This window comes from Camelus bactrianus, chromosome 2, assembly GCF_048773025.1.
Source record: "Camelus bactrianus isolate YW-2024 breed Bactrian camel chromosome 2, ASM4877302v1, whole genome shotgun sequence".
In the NCBI taxonomy this organism is placed as follows: domain Eukaryota; kingdom Metazoa; phylum Chordata; class Mammalia; order Artiodactyla; family Camelidae; genus Camelus; species Camelus bactrianus.
The window spans coordinates 45242440-45264139 of record NC_133540.1 but is presented as its reverse complement, the minus strand read 5'-3'; the positions used below and the strand labels follow the sequence as shown (position 1 = coordinate 45264139).

The 21700-nt window shown below is 36.4% G+C and overlaps 1 protein-coding gene across 1 annotated transcript; it reads right to left on the bottom strand.

Moving 5' to 3' along the window:
* Positions 1–7885: 7885 nt before the first annotated feature.
* Positions 7886–21582, bottom strand: PGRMC2 (progesterone receptor membrane component 2). The gene is made up of 3 exons (XM_010952559.3): positions 21140–21582; positions 11557–11712; positions 7886–10071 (listed from the first exon to the last, which is right to left on the bottom strand). Exons 1-3 carry the CDS (start codon positions 21555–21557, stop codon positions 9974–9976), a joined length of 672 nt encoding a protein of 223 aa, XP_010950861.1. The 5' UTR covers positions 21558–21582; the 3' UTR covers positions 7886–9973.
* Between the last annotated feature and the right edge of the window lie 118 nt (positions 21583–21700).

The following is a 21700-nucleotide window of genomic DNA, read 5'->3' as shown; positions in this document are numbered from 1 at the left end:
AAATAGGACAGCTAGAATATGATAACTTTGCCAAATGACTGCTTGCATCTTTGGTGAGTCACTGTCTTTAGTAAATGCAAGACAAGCCTCAAAAATTGGAGGCTACCAAGGGTAGTAATGGGTATGACCCAGATAAGGCAGGGTCTTATCTCCTTCCCCATTTGATACACATTTGGTATCCAGACACTGCACAAATTTTTCCATAATGGATTTCAGTTTATCAAGCACTCTCCCTCCCCTCAACCCCCAATACATTAGTTCACTGAATCATACAGAAAACAGAGAAAAACTATTTGGGTAAATGAAGATATTTCTTCTAGGTACTCAGGAATTGTTTGAAATCATTATATGGATAATGAGACTTGAAGTAGTTAAAAAAAAAAAAGGTAGATTTTATCTGGAATATTGTGGAAATATTTCCAAAATACATGAATGGGTTAAGCAAATTTGCAAAATAACATATATACAGTAGGATGCCATTTATGATTTTTTAAAAAAGAGGGGAGATGAAAATGATAATAGCTAACACTTTATACTGCTTCCTGTGTGCCACTGTTTTTTTTTTTACTTTTGTTTGAATATAATTTATTTAATTGTAATTTTCTATAATTTCTTTTTTCTTTTTTAAAAAACTTTTTTTTATTGAGTTATAATCATTTTACAATGTTGTGTCAAATTCCAGTGTAGAGTACAATTTTTGAGTTATATATAAACATACGTACATTCATTGTTGCATTCTCTTTTGCTGTGAGCCACCACAAGGTGCTATATATATTTCCCTATGCTACATAGTACAATCTTGTTTATCTATTCTACATTTTGAAATCCCAGTCCCTTCCCACCCACTGTCCCTCTGGCAACTACAAGTTTGTATTCTGTCTATGAGTCTGTTTCTGTTTTGTATTTTTTTTTTATTCCGCATATAAGCAATCTCATATGGTATTTTTCTTTCTCTTTCTGGCTTATTTCACTTAGAATGACAGTCTCCAGTAACATCCATGTTGCTGCAAATGGCGTTACATTGTCCATTTTTGTGGCTGAATAGTATTCCATTGTATAAATATACCACCTCTTCTTTATCCAGTCATCTGTTGATGGCCATTTAGGCTGTTTCCATGTCTTGGCTATTGTAAATAGTGCTGCTGTGAACATTGGGGTGCAGGTGTCATTTTGAAGTAGGGTTCCTTCTGGATCTATGCCCAGGAGCGGGATTCCTGGGTCATACAGTAAGTCTATTCCTAGTCTTTTGAGGAATCTCCATACTGTTTTCCACAGTGGCTGCACCAAACTGCATCCCCACCAGCAGTGTAGGAGGGTTCCTTTTTCTCCACAGACTCTCCAGCATTTGTCATTTGTGGACTTTTGAATGATGGCCATTCTGACTGATGTGAGGTGATACCTCATTGTAGTTTTGATTTGCATTTCTCTGATAATTAGTGATATTGAGCATTTTTTCATGTGTCTATTGATCATTTGTATTTCTTCCTTGGAGAATTGCTTGTTTAGGTATTTGGCCCATTTTTGGATTGGCTTCTTTGTTTTTTTCTAATTAAGTCATGTGAGCTGCTTATATATTCTGGAGATCAAGGCTTTGTCAGTTTCGTTTGCAAAAATTTTCTCCCATTCCGTAGGTTGTCGTTTTGTTTTACTTATGGTTTCCTTTGCTGTGTAGAATCTTGTAAGTTTAATTAGGTCCCATTTGTTTATTCTTGCTTTTATTTCTATTGCTTGGGTAGACTGCCCTAGGAGATCATTTTTGAGAAGTATGTCAGATAATGTTTTACCTATATTTTCTTCTAGGAGGTTTATTGTATCTTGTCTTATGTTTAAGTCTTTGATCCATTTTGAGTTTATTTTTGTGTATGGTATAATGGAGTGTTCTAGCTTCACTGATTTACATGCTGCTGTCCAGTCAGACACTGTTCTAAGTGCTTTCCATAGATGAATGCATTTGAACCTCAAAACATCCCCATGAATTGGGTACTATAATTATCCCCATATTACAGACTTGAAAACTGGGCATAGAGAAGTTGAATGTCTTGCCTAAAGTTGCACAGCTAGGATTTAAACCCAGGCAGCTTGTCTACAGTTTCTGGAACTTAAGCTTTGCAATATTTCCACAAGTACAGCTATATTAATGTAAACGCTTACAAAAAAGATCAGAAGGGTACACGCTAAACTGAAAATCATGGTTGTCTTTGGAGAGGAATCAGGAGTTGGAGTTAGGGCAGGGTCAAACACTCTATTAGCTGCAATGTTTGAGGGTTTTGTTTTCCCCTAAAGACAATGATTTCATGTTACTTTTGTTAAAAATGTTTTTAAAAATCAATCTTTGGGTTAAGGGAAGTGATTTTGAATAAAATTACTAGATTATGCTCTTATCTTAAATTTCACATTGACTTTGGTCTTCGAGAGAAGGATTAATTTTGTTCATCTTTCCTCTTTGTCAGTCTCATGACCTCTGATGACATCTTATTTCAAAGATTAAATAAAAAGCTATTTCAGATTTTATCTGGAAACAATGGGAGGCATATTGGTTAAAGTATTATATTTCATGGCTAAAATGTCTTTCAGAGTTAAGAAACTGAAGCCTAGGTAGCCATATAAGATCAAGTATAAAGTATTGAACTAAATCAAGAAGGGATTTGTTATTTAATTACAAAAATGAACTTTTAAGTCTCATATGTACTAATAATTAGGAAATAGTTGTGTATTAGAGTTCTCCAGAAAAATAGACCAATAGGAGATACAGATAGATAGATGGAGATATATCTAAATCTTTGAACATAGAGCTAAATCTATATATAGATATCTCCATCTCTCTATCTATAATGAGAGAATGATTAATTTTAAGGAATTTGCTTACATAATTGTGAGGCTGGTTAACCTGAAATGTATAGGGCTGACCAGCTGAAAATTCAGGTAAGAGTTGATGTGCAATCTTAAATCCAAAAATCTATGAGACAAATCAGTAGGTTGAAAACTGAGGCAAACATTTCTATGTTGTAGTCTTGAGGCAGAATTGCTTCCTTTTTTGGGAAACAGTTTTAACTCTTAAGATCTTCAACTGATAGGATGACCTCCATCCCCGACTCCCACCTCCATTATGAAGGGTTATCTGTTTTACTTGAAGTCAACTGGTTGTAAATGTTACTCACATACACAAATACCTTCACAGCAACATCTAGACTAATGTTTAGCCAAACAATTGGGCACCATAGACGAGCCATGTTGACACATAGTTAAGTATCATGAGTTAAGTCTAATTTAAACTAAATTCTGACTGCTCAAAAATACATGTTAGAAATATGTCAGTCTGATTTTTTTCATTTATGATGACTGAAATTCTAATTTACTTCAAGAGATTCAGTCATTTGAGGAAAATCTTTGAGCAGTGCATTTGCAATATATTTAGCCATTCTAATCACCAGTTTTGCTTAACACAAATTGGATTGTGAGATGATTCTGAATTACTTCATGGCAGTTGAAATAAGGTTTACTAAAACAATGCACACAAATCTGTGACGCTAAACAGCAAACACACTGGTGAACTCATTGCATTGCCGTAATCTTGCATTTTCAATTTTGCTCCTAAAGACAGTTAACTTATACACAATGTGCATACTGTTCTATAATAAACGTGGTCAGTAATGAAGTGTTTTAAATTTAATATAATCAGTTTTGTCTCTGACATCTCATCTACAACTTACACAAATGATTAACCAAGTTGTGCAAGTGATTTCAGGGTAACCTCCACCCAAATCTAGATTCTAAATAAATTATGAGTTGGGCATGTGAGGATATTAATAAATGTGGATCCTGAACTTTAGTATTACATTGATGCTCTGTTATCAAACACATCAATACTTTGTTACTGATAAACTGAAGTAAAGCTAGTAATCATTTTTCAGATTTAGAACTATCAGTTTAATTAACAAAAGGTTATTCAGATTGTTAACTTTAAATAAAAAAAAAAACTACATACCACTGATGCAGGAAAACAGATGTGGGGCTGTGTCCTAGGTCTTAGTTGAGCCCCTGGGATGTGCCCCGCCAAGTGTGGGTCCTTGGCTTCATGCAGGAAAGAATTCAAGAGCCAGCCACAGTTGAGTGAATTTATTCAGAGAGATACATTGAAAGGCAAGAGAAAGGCCACGAGGTGTCGGGGTTGGGTGCTCAGATTAAAAGTAGGTACACACTCCATACACAGAGTGTGGGCCGTCTCCGAAGAGGGAGAGACAGGGGCAGCTAGGAGGCACCGTGTTGCTGGTTTTTATGGGCTTGGTGGCTTCATATGCTATTAAGTGGAAGCACCAGTCTAAGTAGCCTGGGGAAGGGGCTGGGATTCCCAGGAAATTGGCCATTTCCCACTCTTTGACCTTTTGTGGCTAGCCTTGGGGCTGCTGTGGCGCCTGTGGGCGTGTTATTCATCATGTTAATATAGTACAGTGGGCCTATGATGAAGCTCAGGATCTACTAGAAGTTAAATCTCATCATCCTGAGCCTCAAGGCCTACTGGGGGTTGAATCTTTCACCATTTTGATGTTAATTGCTGTGGCATTCCTTGAATGGCTGTGCCCTGCCCCCTTCCATCCTGTCTCACCACCTAGAAAGATACTTAAAATATTTCTCTACCACTGCAAAGTAGAGGAAGGAAGGAATAATGTGTAGTCTGTCATGGAGTTGGCGGCCTTTATCTTATTTCCTGCCTCTGAGGTAGGTATTATTAGTCTCTCTCTGCAACTGAGGAAAATTAGGATCATAGAAATTCAGAAACTTGCTTAAGGTCAACAGAAAGCCTCAGACCCCGTTCAAGGCCTCAACTTGTTCCACCACAGACATAGCTGAAACAGAAGGAATTAAAATGCTTGCTCCTGCATTTCTTACATGAAAAAGGTTATTTACTCCTATCTTATCTTGCTTTGTCTTCTTTAGCACAGTTGTAAGGACAAAGGTCTTCCCGCCTACAAATAAGGCATTTCTTTCCAGGCAAGTGCCACAAGAGGGGCTGTTCGTTATGCTTTTATTACATTGCAGTTTGTCATTGGTAAGATCGAATTTAAACTTCCTTTTTTATAAATTACCGCTGGAGTAGGCTAGGAACTGAAATTAGTGCCTCTGATGGGAGTGGTAGGCCAGGGGGCCATAGTGGAAGGGAGCAAAGGATTCCCTGGGTAGGATTTCAAAGGCATTGATGAGTGTTTTCAGTTGTAAGGAAAAAAATTTCCTCCATTTTCTTTTGGTTCCCTCTTTTATGAAGCCTGTAAGCAGTTGTTGCTGCAGAACAGCTTTGATTAGTTAGGCACTCAGGTCAAGGTTGTACTCTGTTGTTTATGCTTTCATCCAGTTGTGAAGACAAATCTGTATTTTGCTGTCATATAGCATTGCTAGATATAAATCAGACTGCATGGTTCTATCCTTGAATTGTATCCATCAACTGAAAGGGTGCTAGAAATCATCTAGTTCAGTGGTTTCCCCACATTTTTCTTTACAGCACAAAAACCTCTTGAAACTCTTACTTGCAAGCCCACAAATGAAACCAAGAAAAGGTGCTGCCCTGATAAATTCCTAGGCTCTCTACTCAGTTCTTAATATTACTTTGGAGCCCTGTTTAAAATGTATTGCCATTAGTCTTCCCTCTCATTTTATGAACTTACGTAACAAAAAGTTTTGAGCAAATACTGTTTAGCCCTGAACTAAATTTGGGAAACTGGGCCTAAAATATGGGTATGCTCTGGTCCCTGGCTTATCAAGGGAGACAGATGATTATAACACAACATAGTAAATTCAGCAATACAGAATCACCTGTGTTAATATGGTGGCATGGAATTGGGGTTGCCTAATTCAGTCTGGAGGCATTGAGTCTGAACCTGAGTCTCCAAGACTGAGCAAATTAGCTAGGAAGGTATTAACTTGGGAAGGTGTGGGGAAGAGTATAATACAGAATGAAGAATGGAGTGGGCAAATACCTAGGGTGGTTCTGGGAGTTACAAGTGGTTTTATGCAGCAGGTAGTGCCGTGGGAACTGATGAAGAGGGCCTAAACCTTGTCTTGAAATAGGGAGCAGGGAAATTCTGAAGGTCTTTAAGTAGGGAAACAAAGAAGTCAAATTTGTTTCAGATTGCCAACAGGGACCATGAACCGATGGAGGCAGGAAGACAAGTCAGGAGAGTATACAGCAGTGGCTCTCTGAGCGAGAACATGAGTCATCACTAACAATGCTATGTAGCAAAGAAATATGCAAATGTTTACCAGTCTTGTTACACCAAACTTCACAATTTGGTTTAGCTGGGATATAGTAAGTATGCAGATATAGTAAGACAGAAAAATCTCTTGAGAATAAACCAGTGTTCACAGCACCTCAAGTGCTCTCTTGAGTGGAGTGATCACTGGCAGACCAAATGTTGTTATTAGTGATGGTAGAACAAATGCAAAGTCTGACTCACATGTGTGAGAAAGTACAGGCTTTTCTGACATCGCCTGGGAGTGATGAGCCTCGCCTACTAACAGTAAAGAGAAGTTGGGTGGGCCTTACTTGAACTTTCTTTCCACAACAAATACATCATAATCTGTGATTAGTACCATCTACCAAATTGATAGCTGACCTTAATGGAACATACATACTCAAAAGCAATCTTTGAGCATTTGCTAGTTTTAATTCATTAGAGGAAAAGAACCATCACATTTAATGTTTATTTCCACTATGCCCAAAGCAATTTATACATTTTATATATTCTGTATTATAGTAGTACCAGCTTACTCGAATCCATAAAAGCACTGTAAGGCTATACACTGTGTTAACGTGAAAGTGGCATCTATTTCTAGCAATGTGCTGCACTTCTTAGTTACCAATAGAGGTAAATGGACTTGGGTGAGGAGAGTCTGATTTATGTCAAGTTTTCTAGAGAACAGTTTTCTCCAGTACTAGTTCAATATATTAACTTTAGCTTTCTGGGTTGTGGATAGAGGCAGGTAAAGTGTCAGATTCTGCATATTTAAAAAAAGGCAGGCAGAATGACTATCAGGAAAACATAAACAGCCTTAGCACCAGTCAAGTTTTTAAAAACTTGATCTATAACCTGAATGGGTTCGCTTCCTAATGGAGACACTGGCTGGTACACACAGTATAGACTTTATTTGGGAAACATGCCAACTTGGAGATGTTATCAAAAGAAAAAAAACTGAAAATAAAATTTCATTATTTAAAAAAATCACATATTAATTTTATGTGAAATCTCCTGATTTTTAACTCAGAAATGCTATGGAAATTTCGGGAATGATACAAAACCAAATACAGGGAATCAGACCAAAGTTATCTAAGGTTAAGGTCCATTTCAAGTAGATGACAAAGACAATACAGTTGACCCCCACCCCCACCCCCCGCACATCTTTTGGGGGTTTAGAGATGCTGATCTCTGCTGAATGAAATTCCCCTTATGGCCCTCCGGATCTGCAGTTCCACATCTGCAGATTTAACCAAGTGTGGATCGTGAAGTACTGTAGTACTTGTTTATTGAAGAAAACCTGCATGTAAGTGGTCCCACACAGTGCAAACCCTTGTTGTTCAAGGGTCAATTGTGTAACATGAAAAGATTGTTGTGGTGTTTCTCAAAGGACCCAATCATAAGAATTACCCAAGGCACTTCTTACAAATAGTCTGAGATCCATTCTCTTTCAATTCTGGCTCAGTGGGTGGTAGCTTTGGACTGGCAACCAAAAAATTTGTATTTAAAGCACCTCAAGTGGTTCTAACAATCAGGCAAGTTAGGGAAATAGTGATTAAAGGGGAAAACAACAGCAGAAATACCACCACAGCTCCCATCCCCTTACTCAGTGACTGCCCATCAACTTACCTGAGAATGATAACACTCAACTGAAACTGAGGAATTGTCCATAGAACACTGTTTATTTCAAGTCCAAAACACAAAATTACTCATTTTTTTTAAACAGATTCCATAATTTTTACGCATGAATATTTAGGGTTTCTCTATTCACAAGTGTAGGTTTTCTTAACTTTAGGCTCAAATGATTCATACATATACCAGCTTACTACAGAGGACATGTACTTTAACAAATCTGTTTAGAAAACATTTTACATAAAAACACACAAAGCATTTACCAACACTCTTCAGTCGTTCCAACCAGTCTTCAGCAAAGATTTGGCTGAAGGTCATCATTTTCTACCAAACATTCCAAGACTGAATATAACAGAATGTAGTATTTTACATACTTTAGCTTATTATTGCAGTTAAAAGTTCCTCTTTCTTTGATGGCTTCTACATATATTATACTCATAAAGCAGAATTCTTTAACTGGTGACTTATTAAATAAAGTTGTCTTTTTGGTGTAACTTGTCCCCAACTGAGAACCTAAATAGTCATGATGAACTCAAATAATGGACATATATTGGACTTTTAGTAAGGGCTTTTCCAAACAATAGAAGAATTTAATACCTATCAGTATAAGATCCTTCATTGTTTTGTGTTCAATAACTACACCTGGAGTACTATTACTGCTAGTATAATCAGTTGGCATCAAAATATAAAGTAAAAATATGTACATTTTAATATATCAATTCTTACCTGAATAATCTCAGATCTCTTGAGAACATTCCACAAAGTGGAATTTCTTCCTAAAGTTACAGTGAATGTGGTACAATGTGTACAACTTGGTTAACCAGTGTCTGCCTTTCGTTTCCAAGATTTTTCCTTATCTTGAATCAAATGCACAATCTTGATCATTTCATAATCCACTGGCTTACAGTTTGTATATAAAGTTCAACTCAAGCTTATTTTGGTTTATTGTACATGCTTTATTAAAATGGTATGGGTATTTACAGTATCTGCAGAGTCCCTTCCAAGGTGCTCTCACACACTCAGACACACCCATACAACATCCATACTCCAGCCCCCTGTACCCACACCAGTGAGATGTGAGAGTCAGACTCCCAAAATTAGGCAGCTGTTGGGGGACAGAGTTGTTGATTTGTTTTTCAATTTTCTTTGAAAAGAGAAAAGCATGGGGGAATGCATTTGGCCATTACAATGCTAATTAAGTTTGTATGTATTAACATATATGGCAGTAACACTGAATATTCCTTTTACATTCTATATACACAGAATGACATCAAGGTTTTGCAGTCAACAGAATATTCCAACTTCAGTCTCATTGCTGCTTGTAGTGACTTCTCAATTCACACAGGGGCTTTCCCTAAAAATAATTCAAGTCTATGTAAGTGAAATAAGGCACAATTAATATTGATTTGATCCAGGGGAAGGAAAGGGCTAAAAACTAGTTTCAATCTTACAGTTGGAGAATTAGCTTTGACTTAAATCCACTTGAAATCCCTTCTCCTAATTTCCAAAGATTTCTTAGAAATAGGGTTTCTTTTTTTTTTTTTTTCTTTTTTTTTCTTTTAATCCTTCTTTTCCCTGATAAAACCCAAAAAGAAAAGTCTGGGAATTCACATTACAATATTTCAGTAGCCCTAAGTACTCGAATTGATGTGGACCCCCAACTCTGCGGGCCAGGTTTTCTCCCTCCTTCATTGCTAAAACAAAACCACAGCACATGAAATAGGAATCCCTTACTGTTTTTTGAGATTTGTACACATAAGTAGCAAATACATATCAATTTGTCTTCGATTAAAAAAAAAAAAAGGAAAGAAAGAAAAAAGAGAAAAAAGGAAAGAGTAATCTCATCACTTTCTTGCTCTTTAAAAAAATCCCTATCTTCTCCTTTTCAGGATGAAGAAGCCCCACCAGACATTACAAACAACTGCAACAAATGAGTTTGGCAGCATAAATAATGTCTCGTATTTGAATCTTCATAGTGAGACTCATTTAGCTTGCACAGACAATCTGTTGAATGTTTTTTTGCAGCAGGTGAACCAAACCCAAAGATGCTGGACATTCTGTGAGAGGGAGTAAGAATTGCAGTTCTGAAGGCCCCTGACTTTGGTTGTTTACAAAGTTCAATCCTGTTTATTGTGATCCTTGGTATCCTCTTCATCTGTATATTCTGATGGTTCTTCCCCTGGTTTTAGGAGTCTGCCTACATAATCATATTTTTCTGAAAGATACATCAATACAAAATCAGTAGTGATCAAATTTATTTCACTATTTCATTATACAGCAAGGAAGGTGTTTGCCTCTTTTAGAATCATATAGAACAAGCTAAGTTTTTCCTATTGTTTACCTTGTCTGGTCTTTGTACTCAAGTAAGGCTTGAACAGAAGAAAACAGGATCAGGGAACTTATAAAGCTTGGGAATTGTGCTTTGCAGAAGAGTGTTCCATATCAAGGATAGTTCTTAATCAAGGATACTGCATCAGAATCACTTGAAGATCTTTTTTAGAAATATGCATGTCCAGGATCCACCTTGGAGCCACCCATTCCAGGCTCTTGGAACAGGTTTGGGGACATGTACTCTGAAACTGGTTTAATGTGCACTGTGAGTCTCAGAATAGTTCTTTAAATCTTAATAGCCCAACGTATTGTAATTAAAGAGACAAGCTGGCAATATATGGAATTTCCAACAGTTATTTGAAATCTATAAATATACTGGATTTTGTGTACAACTCTAGTTTGGACTAGAGAGGACCATAAAACAGAAAATGGTGACTTTCTTGGGACAGAGGAAGTAGGGAGAAGAGTACATGGGGTGGAAAATCACATGGAAAGTGGATCCAACCAAGAATTATTCTTGGGGAGAAGATGTGACATATGTGAGTGGTCACCAAGAAAACAAACCAAATGAGGAGATGAAAATTAATTTACTTATTACCCTGTGTTCTTTGAGATCTCAGTGAGTGGCCCCTAGTACATTATTGTTCTTTCTCCCATCAAACTCTCTCCTCAGATCTCTGTTACATTGCTTGTTTTATGTTACTAGGTGTTTAATTTAGAACATTGTTATGTCCAAGGTGACATACCCAAGGCTGAGTCATTTCCTTATCAAGAATTTGAACCTAGGTTAAATGAATCAATTGAAAAACCAAGGGGATGAGATAGGAGGACTGCTTCATACAGCAGAACCAGTCTAAGAAAGTGCCAAGAAGCCAGAACTGTTCAAAGGGATCCACAGTCATTTAAATAGTTGTCCAGAGTGTCACAGAGGTAGTAATATGTGATGTCACAAGGATATATAATAAAGGGGAATAACATTTTTTTCTTTATAGTTTGAAGGTAAGATCAATAAAATCATTTTGGAATAAACTTAAAATTATAGTATCAATATCAGTAATCAATTCAGTTTTAACTATAAGCCTATGTTTTAAAAAGTATACCTTAGTGAACAAACCTTTTAAGACTAAAGGTGTCGTAATTTTTGTAAATTTTAGATTCAATATTTAAATATGGATTTTATAAATAATAATCACATGTAACAGTCATCGAATAATGATGGGGATTAAAATAGGTGGTATCATTAGGCTCTTAGTAATGATGGGGATTAAAACAGAAGGTATCATTAGGCTCTTAAAGAGTGATGAAATAGCAAGTACTTTCTTTGGCCATAAATTTAATATTTGCAAAAAGAACCCGACAAAAAAGGTACCTTTAAATTGCATTTCCCATTCTCGAACGCTTTCCATTTGTACGGCATTCAAATCTGAGAGATCATCGTATTCATCTTTAAGTGCATCTTTATCTAGGCAAAATGTTGCTAGTCCTCTGGAGGCATCCCTACCAGCAAATATTCCATATGGACCCTCTAGGGAAGAAAAGAAATTATTTAGATTACCTAACAATACTTTAGAATGTCTCAAAGAAAAAAGTCAAATAAAAGAAACCTCATGACATATTTGGTGCAAACCCTTAATTTCAAAACATGCACAGACACTAGATGCAATAATGAGAAGAAATTTCTTGGAAATCTGTCTTTTGACCAAAGTAAAGTGTTTCACTAAAAATTTAAACTTTAAATTTCAATTATTTCAGATACTCAAAAACATATTCAAAGATTAAGACTGTGAAGTATTAGGGAGAAGAGGAAACTTGAACAGTCTGGTTTGGAAGCCAGTTTTCTTGAGACGAAATGATGCTTTACTGATTACTGTTAATTAACTGTGGCATCTAAAAATAATCAACAGAACATCGACTAGATATGTATATGGCCATAAGGAACAGTTTTTTCAACTGACACAAAATGATTAGCATTTTGTCCAAGGAATCAGGAATCACCCTGTCTAAGGAGGAACAGCTAACAGAAGTGAGCCATTCCCAAAGTTTGTCCTTGAGGGCAGAAACTGTCTCGCACTTCTCTGTTGCCTCAGTGCCCAACACAGTGCCTGACATGAAGTAGGAACATAATAAATTTCTTCATATGAATTAACTGCAATTTCAAATAAGGAGAAACTCTAGATTTTGACCCTTTAAAAAGATTCACTTATGGTAAAATCTCCACCCCAATTCATGATGATAAAGACATTTCACTTTTTAAAAACACATATAATAGACAAAATCCAAACAGCCTACTTTTCTATATCAAGAATTTGGTTACATAAATTATAGCACATTACTTTAATGGAATGGTATATAGCTATCAAAAAGAATGAGGCAACTCTACATGTACAGGCACAGAAAGAAGTCCATGACATATTAACTAAAAAAAGGAATTCAGAAGAGTATATAGTATGACTTGCTCTGAATTAAAAAAGAATATACACATACACACATTTTACCCATGTTTGTATATGCATTGAAAAACATCAGGAAGAATACAGACCAAGTACTTAACAGTGGCAATGTTTCTGGGGAGGAGAGAATTCTACTTCATACAATTGGTTAAGTCTGGCCATTTAAAAAATGATTTTTATAATACAAATCTTTTAAGGGTTAATTTTGTCTTCATCTTAGGCCGCAGAGAGAGGACCACTTAAATTTCCTGTTTAAAATGTTTTAAGAATTACACATGGTGGGGGGAGGGTATAGCTCAGTGGTAGAGTGCATGCTTAGCACACACGAGGTCCTAGGTTCAATCCCCAGTACCTCCATTTAAAACAAACAAACAAACAAACAAACCTAATTACCCCCCCCAAAAAACACAAAAATCCCCTTAAAAAAATCACATGCTAATAAACAAGATTTCTAAAATAACATAATTTTACAAAAGAAAATACTGTTTTCCTGAGTCTTAAAGTTATCCATATATGACAAAGGTAATTTAGAGAAAGTAATTTAAAAACCAGATTTACTGGTTTAACTATTATGAGCAACAGAGTAGTCAATAAGAGAGCTTATTGTCCAGTTAACAGAATAAAGTATTTTCTAATAAGTATACAAGTTAAAAAAAAAAGGAAATTCCTTGATTTTTAAATGAGCAAAATAATATTTATAGCCATATTCATATTTGAAAGCACTTAGGAAATTGAAAGTTATGTGTCAGAAAACTGTCTCTTTAAGAATAGAATTCAAGAATTTACTTGGAAAAAAATCTTAACTTTTATGAGCATTAATTTGAACTTCAGAAATTACTATGCCATAAAGTTCTCTGAAAAGTTTATTGCATGAAATCAGAAGTGGCATTAGCAACAAATTTAAAAATATATTTTAAAATATCTTTTTATCTAAATAAATATATTAATATCTAACATTAGATGTTACCTAAAATAAAGGTAATACTTCTAGTAACATACTTTTTTATTTTGCTTTTCCAATCTTAATTATTTTCCATACTGCTACTTAATATTAGGTGACTATCACAATTAACATTTAATAGTTATATATTTTCCCACTGAATGGCTATACCTATAATTTATTTAACCATTCTCCTATTAATATAAACTTAGGCTACCATTTTATATGTTTAAACTTGTCTTCTATATAAGAAAATGGGACACTTTCAATTAACAATTGGGCAACATTTACAGCTTTCAAACTTTGCCCATTATCTCAACTGGCATTCAAAAGGGTATGATGAAACATTTAAGAGAAAGAAACTCAATACTGTTTGTATTTACAGAGTAAAATCTGAAGATCTTTCATTGGAGTTGATTATTTTGGAGAAACATTAACTTTTAAAACTAAGCAAGGACATCATACACACACACACACACACACACACAACTAGTGCGATTTTTTTTTCTTGAGAAACAACAAAAAAAATCTTTGAACATTATATAGGCTCTTAATGCTGATTGAATCAGTGCTTACAAACTTAAAACAGTGAATCAAACACACAAAAGGAAAAATAAAACTGATCAGGGTTATGAATACCTACAAATGTAAAATGAGAATTTCAACTTTGTCGAGCATTTCCTAGCATTCTGACTCCTCTCACAGTATTGCAAAGTGGAAGGGACAGTTTTTGCCTTCCCTATTTGGCAGATGAACAGGAGCAGAGGCATTCAGTGACATGCCTAAAATTACTGACAGAATTGGGAAGTACTATTTTCTACTTTTCTAACTTCGCCCAACACAGTACATTTTGAGAAAACTTAACACAAACCCAAAGATGGAATGACAACCCTGAAAACTGAAGCATTTCACTAATCAACAAAACTTCAGGTGAATGGCTAGTTTAGAATACCTGTTAAATCAAAATGGAAGAGCATGAACAAAAAAGGTGTAGGAGACATCAACAGCTTTTCTTAGCGCTGTGTTGTAATATTTCCCTCCTTGGCCTACAAAAGTCAGTCTACTTCAGGACACTTGAGAGTATCAACCATGAAGCACATCCAAATGGTAAAAAGGAGAGAGAAAAAAGATGGTCATTATAAAAATAGGAGTCAGAAAACCCTCCATCTTTCAGTATAGTAATATACCAGCACATTCTCTAGCAAAATTCTCCATCAGCTCCCCTAGGGAAGTCTCAACATTGAATGATGTAAAAACAAAACTTTATAAAACATGTTCTTTTTTTGGCTTGGTAAGAGTGAACTTGAATCAACAGTTAATAATCCAAGGCTAATTCTAGAGAAAATGATGTTTTGTTAACTGTTGAATAGAAAAGAATGATTCAATGATTAACATATTTCCCCACTCTCTAAACTATATTAAGCTGTCCTCTCCACATGTTTTGAATTTCCCTCAGGAAGCATTAACTTCTGAAAAGGGTTTTTTGAAAACAGTTTTCTTTGCTTTTTCCCATGAGACCATAAAGAAAATAATATTAAGAACTATAGTTGGAAAAGGATGGGTTACTCAGAGAAAGGATTTGAAGTCTAGTTAAAGCATATTTCTCTGCATTCCTAACACAATCAGAAGCATATCTGAGAAGTCAGTAATACTTCTTTTCACTACCTACCCCCTTAACATAACAAACCTAAATGTTACTGATTCTAATATTTTGCTAACTATACTTGGCTATCCATAATAACAGAGCTACTCAAGAAAAGCAAATTTTAAATGGTATTAGGTCTTTAGGTATGATATAATTTTTTAAAAAGCTAGCTTATATAAACTAATCAGATTATTTTGACTATTAAGGCTCATTTAGACATTAACATTTCAGTAATAACTAAGAGAATCATACTCTTGCTTTATCAAAGACTAAAATATAATGCTGAAAAGTACTTATATAACAAATATTCTAGGACATCATTTTAAAGATAAATCTTATTTCTAAGATATTGTTAAATATACCAAAATGACATTATACTAGTTAGAATTCAGATTTCATTAATAGTTTTAAGAGTTAGTACAACTTATGGTACAGATTTTTAAAGTTCAGAAATCAATAAGTCTACCAGTTAGTGCATCCTCAAACTGCTTTCTTTAATACAATCAAGTACAATAGGGTGACACAAGTTTAATGAGCAGAAACTTGCAGGAGGAAGTAAATATTTAATATGTATAACAGATAATTTTGTAACTATTAGAGTGATTATCTAATTTTTTCTACCTCACTAAAATGAAAACTGAACCCTGAACAAAAGAATGAGATGCAAGAAATGACAGTGAATAAAGAAAATGATAATTATATTGGTAAATCTAAATGAAGACTATTTTTAAAAAGTTACTAATTTAACTAATTTGGGGATAGAGTTTGAAAAACCACAGTAAAACCAAGTCTAGTTGTAATAACAGAAAAAATAGAATGCATCCAAATCAATAGGGCAGAAAAAGTGGATGAAAAGTATCAGTCTGGGAAGGAAAAAAGGTGGGGAAAAAAGGCAAAGAAAAGTATGACAAAGAGAAATTACTAAATAAGAGGGCAGAAATAAATCTAAATATACTAGCAGTGACAAAACATATAAACTGATTAAACTAAGTTGTTAAGACACTATTGATTTTAAATTTAATGAAAAAAATCCAGCTATGTTATTCATAAGGGAAAAGTAAAATACAGATTGGCTGAAAGTAAAAGGATGGAAAAAGAAACACTGAGGTAATACTAATCAAACAAAGGCTGAAGTCAAATCTGAAAATCAGTACCAGTGATAAGGATGTTTATTCCTTTGCTCATTAACACAGTGTTGTCAGTTCTAGATCTAGTGCTAGAAAGCTTCAAAACACTTAAACACCCAACCTCTCTCTGTATAGCTGGCTCCTTCAGGTTTTTGCTTAAATATCCACTCCTACTTTCTTGACAGACTAATATACATAAGGTACCTTTCTTAACCATCTAAAGTCCTTTGTTATCCTCTATTATATATCCTGTTCATTTCTTTCACAGCATATTTAATTACAGATTATAATCATCAAATGCTTGTTTATCATCTGCCTTTCTCAAAAGACCAGAAACTCCATAGGGTAGAGAGGCATGTTTTGAAGACTCAGAGAACTCGCATTTCTCAAAACATCTTATTTAGCCAACGATGTAATGAAATTCAGGCAATTCCTTCTTAGATTTTAAAAGTGGAGATGAAATCCTGTATTAAAGATATTGAGACAGGATGCAGGCTCTCAGAGTACAGTAGTTATTTAGTGATGTCTGTCACAGGTACATGGGGGAGGAGTGGTCTATGTCACATTGTTAAAAGAACTATTTAAAGAACTTAAATGGCTAACTCCAGATGTTACTAAATCTACTCCTTCCCTCCAACTTGAACAACATCTTCTGGTCCCATATATGCTTTAAACTATCCTCTTATACTCTGTGTTAGTATTTAATACAAAATTCTCTCATAGATTACAAAAAATGAAATGGTATTAAATTCAGAGGAGCTAACCAAGTAGGTACTGTAGAAATAACTAGTATAAATTTGGGCAGAGTATCAAAATTCATTAGAAAACTTAGCTCATCCCTTTATCTGACTGATAGGTAATGAATGTGTGTGAGCAATTGCCCTAACAACAAACCCAGCTGGCTTCAAAGCAAGAAACTAGGATGAGAGGTTAGTGTTAACAGGACATTCAGGAAAGAACAGGTTTGTCTATATGTTGCAAGTCTTGTTTCAGCTGCATTTTGCAAACTTTAAACAAAAGTTAACATATTGAACATAAAGTTAAAAAAGGAGGAAAAACACACGAAAGGTATATGTGCTCCTTTCCCCTACCTCCTAAACAATAAGCATCTCATGGGGGTACTTCTTATATACTTTTCTTTCCAGTGGAATTTACAAGGTTATGTTGGAGAAAATACAGAGTTGGTATGTGTCAAAGAATACTCTACATAGGATGAGGGGAAAGCTATATATCAAAATATATAAATGTGGATAGACTATTACAAAGGTGGATTGTATCATTTCTTGCCATTTTGAATATATTAAATATGTATTATAATAATGTATTAAAAAACACTGTTTTGGTAGAGTTCCATTGCAGTAATATTACATCAAATCATTTAAAATTAAACCATCTGTTGGAGTCTTCCTCATCTATTACAACTCTGGAAATGTGAAATTGTATTATATTGCAACACAGTGAGAGGGGACAGCCTGTGAAGCCAGTTAGACTGGGTTTGATTTCTAGCTTTGCCACTTAGATATGTGACTTTGGGAAAAATCTGAGTTTCAGTTTCCACATGTGTAAAATGGAAACATTACTTATCTCCTAGGGCTGTTTGAAGATTAAGTGAGATAATAAACTCAAAATGGAGTGTCCTTCTTCTACCTTGACCTTTAGAATCAATGCTGTTGAATACAACTCTCTGGGAAGATGGAGCTACTCTATAAAGTGCACTGTCTAATATGGTAGCCATGTGGCTACTGAGCTCTTGAAATGTGGCTAGTGTGGGGAACTCAATATTCAATTACATTTACTTTTCATTAATTTAAATTTAAACAGCTACCCCTGGCTTGTGGCTACCATATCAAACAGCACAATATAAAGTTATGAAAGTGTGTTTCTTTGAGGCTTTAAATCTTTATGAGAACCAGGACAGGTCATACAAAATAACAGCAGTGAGATTCTCTACAAGTTTATCCCAGAATGCAATTTACCTAAAATAGAGTTGATAGGATTTGTTCTCAAATATATCTGGATTTGAATGCCATGTCTGTGTGACCCAAGCCAATTTACCCCAAATTCCTAAACCTCAGACTCCCCATCTGAAGGACAGGAATATTTACTAACTTCACTGAAGCATTGTGGAAATGACAAATCAATGGATCTGATGTGGTCAGTGCTTAAGAAACCTGGTTTCTTTTCTCCTCCCATCTTCATTGTTCCTTACATGACCATTCTCCTGGCCAAGTGCCTGAACTGTTACTAAATTTAATATTGACAAATGTAGTTAATGCCAACTGTTTGCCATTATGTGTTCTCTCCACTAAATTAAACTTATTATTTAATTTTTTAAGAACTGGAACTTTAAAAATGTATGCCTAACAAGAACAATATCGTCAACGTCAAAAAAGCCTCACAAAACAATCTTTTAATGCTAAAACCATTGAGAAATGAGAGTAGATACTGGCTAGGCATTGAAACTAGGTTTTCTGGTTTCCTTTGCTCATTCTTAAGTTGCGAAGAGTCTCAGATAAGGATTATTGCTTCTGAATTATTTTGCTACAAAACTGCTTGATTGATTTGAGGACAGAAATGAAAATTAAAATCAAAACTCAAGTCCGTTTCGTAGCCAGAAATTTGGCTTCAGGACTTTTGGAAAAGTGTTATATCGTCTATTGATGTGAAATATCAACATATTCAAGCCCATAAGATGATCTGGTTAACTTTAAGGTACCTTTCAATAATAAAATACTCCAGATATCTCTATTAGGTTGTTAATCAAGAAGTACTTAGAATGAAATAACTGAATATCACTCTTAGCCTGCTCATCAGGACCTAGGAGTCAGTGGAAGCTAACCTAAACTAGCTTCTCTGTTGTTATCTGGGGGGAGGGTGCTAACTGGCTCAAGCCACACAAAGGCTATCTAAATTATAACCATGACTCTTATCTTAATTTTAAAATTTCTGTTGCAGAACATTTGCCACTGGATGCTGCCAAACTGTCTATGACTGTTTCTTCCTAGCTATTTTCAGATAGTGGCAAGGCATTATCTATGAAGACTCATATGCTTCTTTGCACTAATACTTCGGTTGCTTCACTGTCAGTTCAGATAGGGGCTACAAAAGCACATCTTCTAGTTGGTTAAACTCTACGTTAAAAATCTAAATCTGTACACAATTCCTAATCATTGAATATATATACTGTATAAATCCTTGACTAAAAAAAATTAACTACTTGGTCTGTCCGTTTAAATTTTGTACTTTGGCCCTACCGTGTTATCCCACACGCTCTTAAGTAAACAAACAAAAAAGTATGTTAACCATTTCAGCTGATATGAGTAGGGAGACATCTGGTTTTCATATTTATATAACCAGAAGCAAATGACTTGGTTGGACTGAATGCAGATATACACATAAAATACAAGCAACTAAGACATATATATATTTCAACATGTAGAATCTCCAATTTCTTCTCTCTATTCTTATTAAGAAAGAACAAACCAAAGCAATTCTAAAATATCTTCCAGCACTTCTAACATATCTAACCACAAAAATCAGAAGTATATATTTTCAAGTGTCAATACATCTCACTAACAGATTAAATCAACGAGGAAACCAACTTGTTTTTAGATTTGCCAATCCCCTGGAATTAAGGCTTGGATGTACTCTTTCAAATTAACAGGTCACTCTAGGTTTCTAATTTTGTTGTTTACTTTTTATTGTAGTCACTTTTTTCTAAAGCTTAGAATAACTACAAAACCAGCATGTACAATGTTGCTCAATTTTACGGTACAACAGGTTCCTTGAGTCTGAACTGAAGTTTATCAGCATAATCTGAAATGTATGCTCCAACTACATCGTAAAAGAAGTTTCTAAACCAAGTGCCCTACATAAACAGTTCTATGAAAGCAAAGTTCTAAAAATCTTTAAACTTGCAGAACTGGTGCATGGGAATAGGAATTCATAGCTTTTTGAAAGTTTTTTTTCTCCTCAGTGAAAACACAATTAAGTCATAATCAACGTGGATTTAGATGCGTGTCTCCCTACGACAGAAAAAAAAAAAGGATATAGAAAGAAACCAGATTGGCACGCCTCCTGGGTATATGAGCTCCACCCCCAAAACCCAAAACTCAGGGCGAATAACCTTGCCAGCAGTTATTAGGAATCTGCATTCTGGTCTGTGTCATCCCACATACACTGTTAGTCTTGGAAAGCATCTCTCCATACCAAAACTGGTTAAAAAAAAAAAAAGAAGAAGACTCTAGAAGTGTTGCTTATATGCCCGGACTTCACAGATTAGAGGGTTGGGACCTGGAACTACGTATACTTAAACGTGGCCTTATGGGCAGTAGTAGAGGGAAAAGGGAGATCAACGGCAAAAGAAGAGTAAAGAAAGGAAAGCTGTGAATTACAGGGCCTAAAACTTTAGGTCCCTACTTTAGAAATCTTGCCTCCCTTCTGCCCCCAACCATCCCAGGAATCAGAAAGCCCAGGAAAGGCTGAGGCGACAACCAAAAGGATTTTGAAAAACTCAGCACAGGAAAAGGCTGCGAGGAGAAATGGGATGGGAGAAAGATGAAAGCTGGTTCCTGGGGCAACACTGGGATCCGACTTTGGGGGGAAACGCCGGAGGTGCCCGAGCTAGGGTGTGTGTGGGGGGCGGGCCGTTTCAGATGCCGCAGACTAGGCGCGGGGGTCCAGACGTCGAGAAGGCTGGCAAACTAACCCGGTGCCCAGGCACCTCCCCATCAGAAGGGGGATGCTCTTGAGCTGCAGGGGGTCCTCCCCCTCCCCTTCCAACTCCTCACCCGGGCCGTAGAACTTGCTGCCTTTGGTCACGTCGAAGACTTTCCCATTGACCGCGAGCAGGATGCGCTGGTTGCGAGACCCGTCGTACTGGCGCAGCTGCTCCAAGCTGAAGTCCCGCTTCTTCATACGAGGCAGAGTGGCGGCAGAGCTCTCCTCGCCCGCCCCGGCCCCAGCGCCCAGACCTCGCCGCCCCCAGCGCACCCACAGCCGGTAGGCCCCCAGCAGCACCAGCGCCACAAGCGCCACGTTCAGCAGCATCTCCCCGCCCCCCGTCAGAAGCGCCAACGCCGCTGCCGCCCAGCCACCCCCTTCTGCTGCTGCTCCCGCGCTGCCGGGGCTCTCGCTGCTACCGTCGCTGCTGCTCTCGCTGCCACTCCCTAGGGTGCCTAGCTTCACGTCCCCATCACCCGCCGCCATCACTGCCCGCCAGCGCCTTCCTCCTCCTCCCCGCCCCCTGCCCTCCCCAACCCCACGGCTGGCCCCGCCCACATGGGCCCTCCCAGCCAATAACGTGAGGGTAGGGGGTGGGGTCAGGCCGGCTCCCGATTGGGTGTTGACGG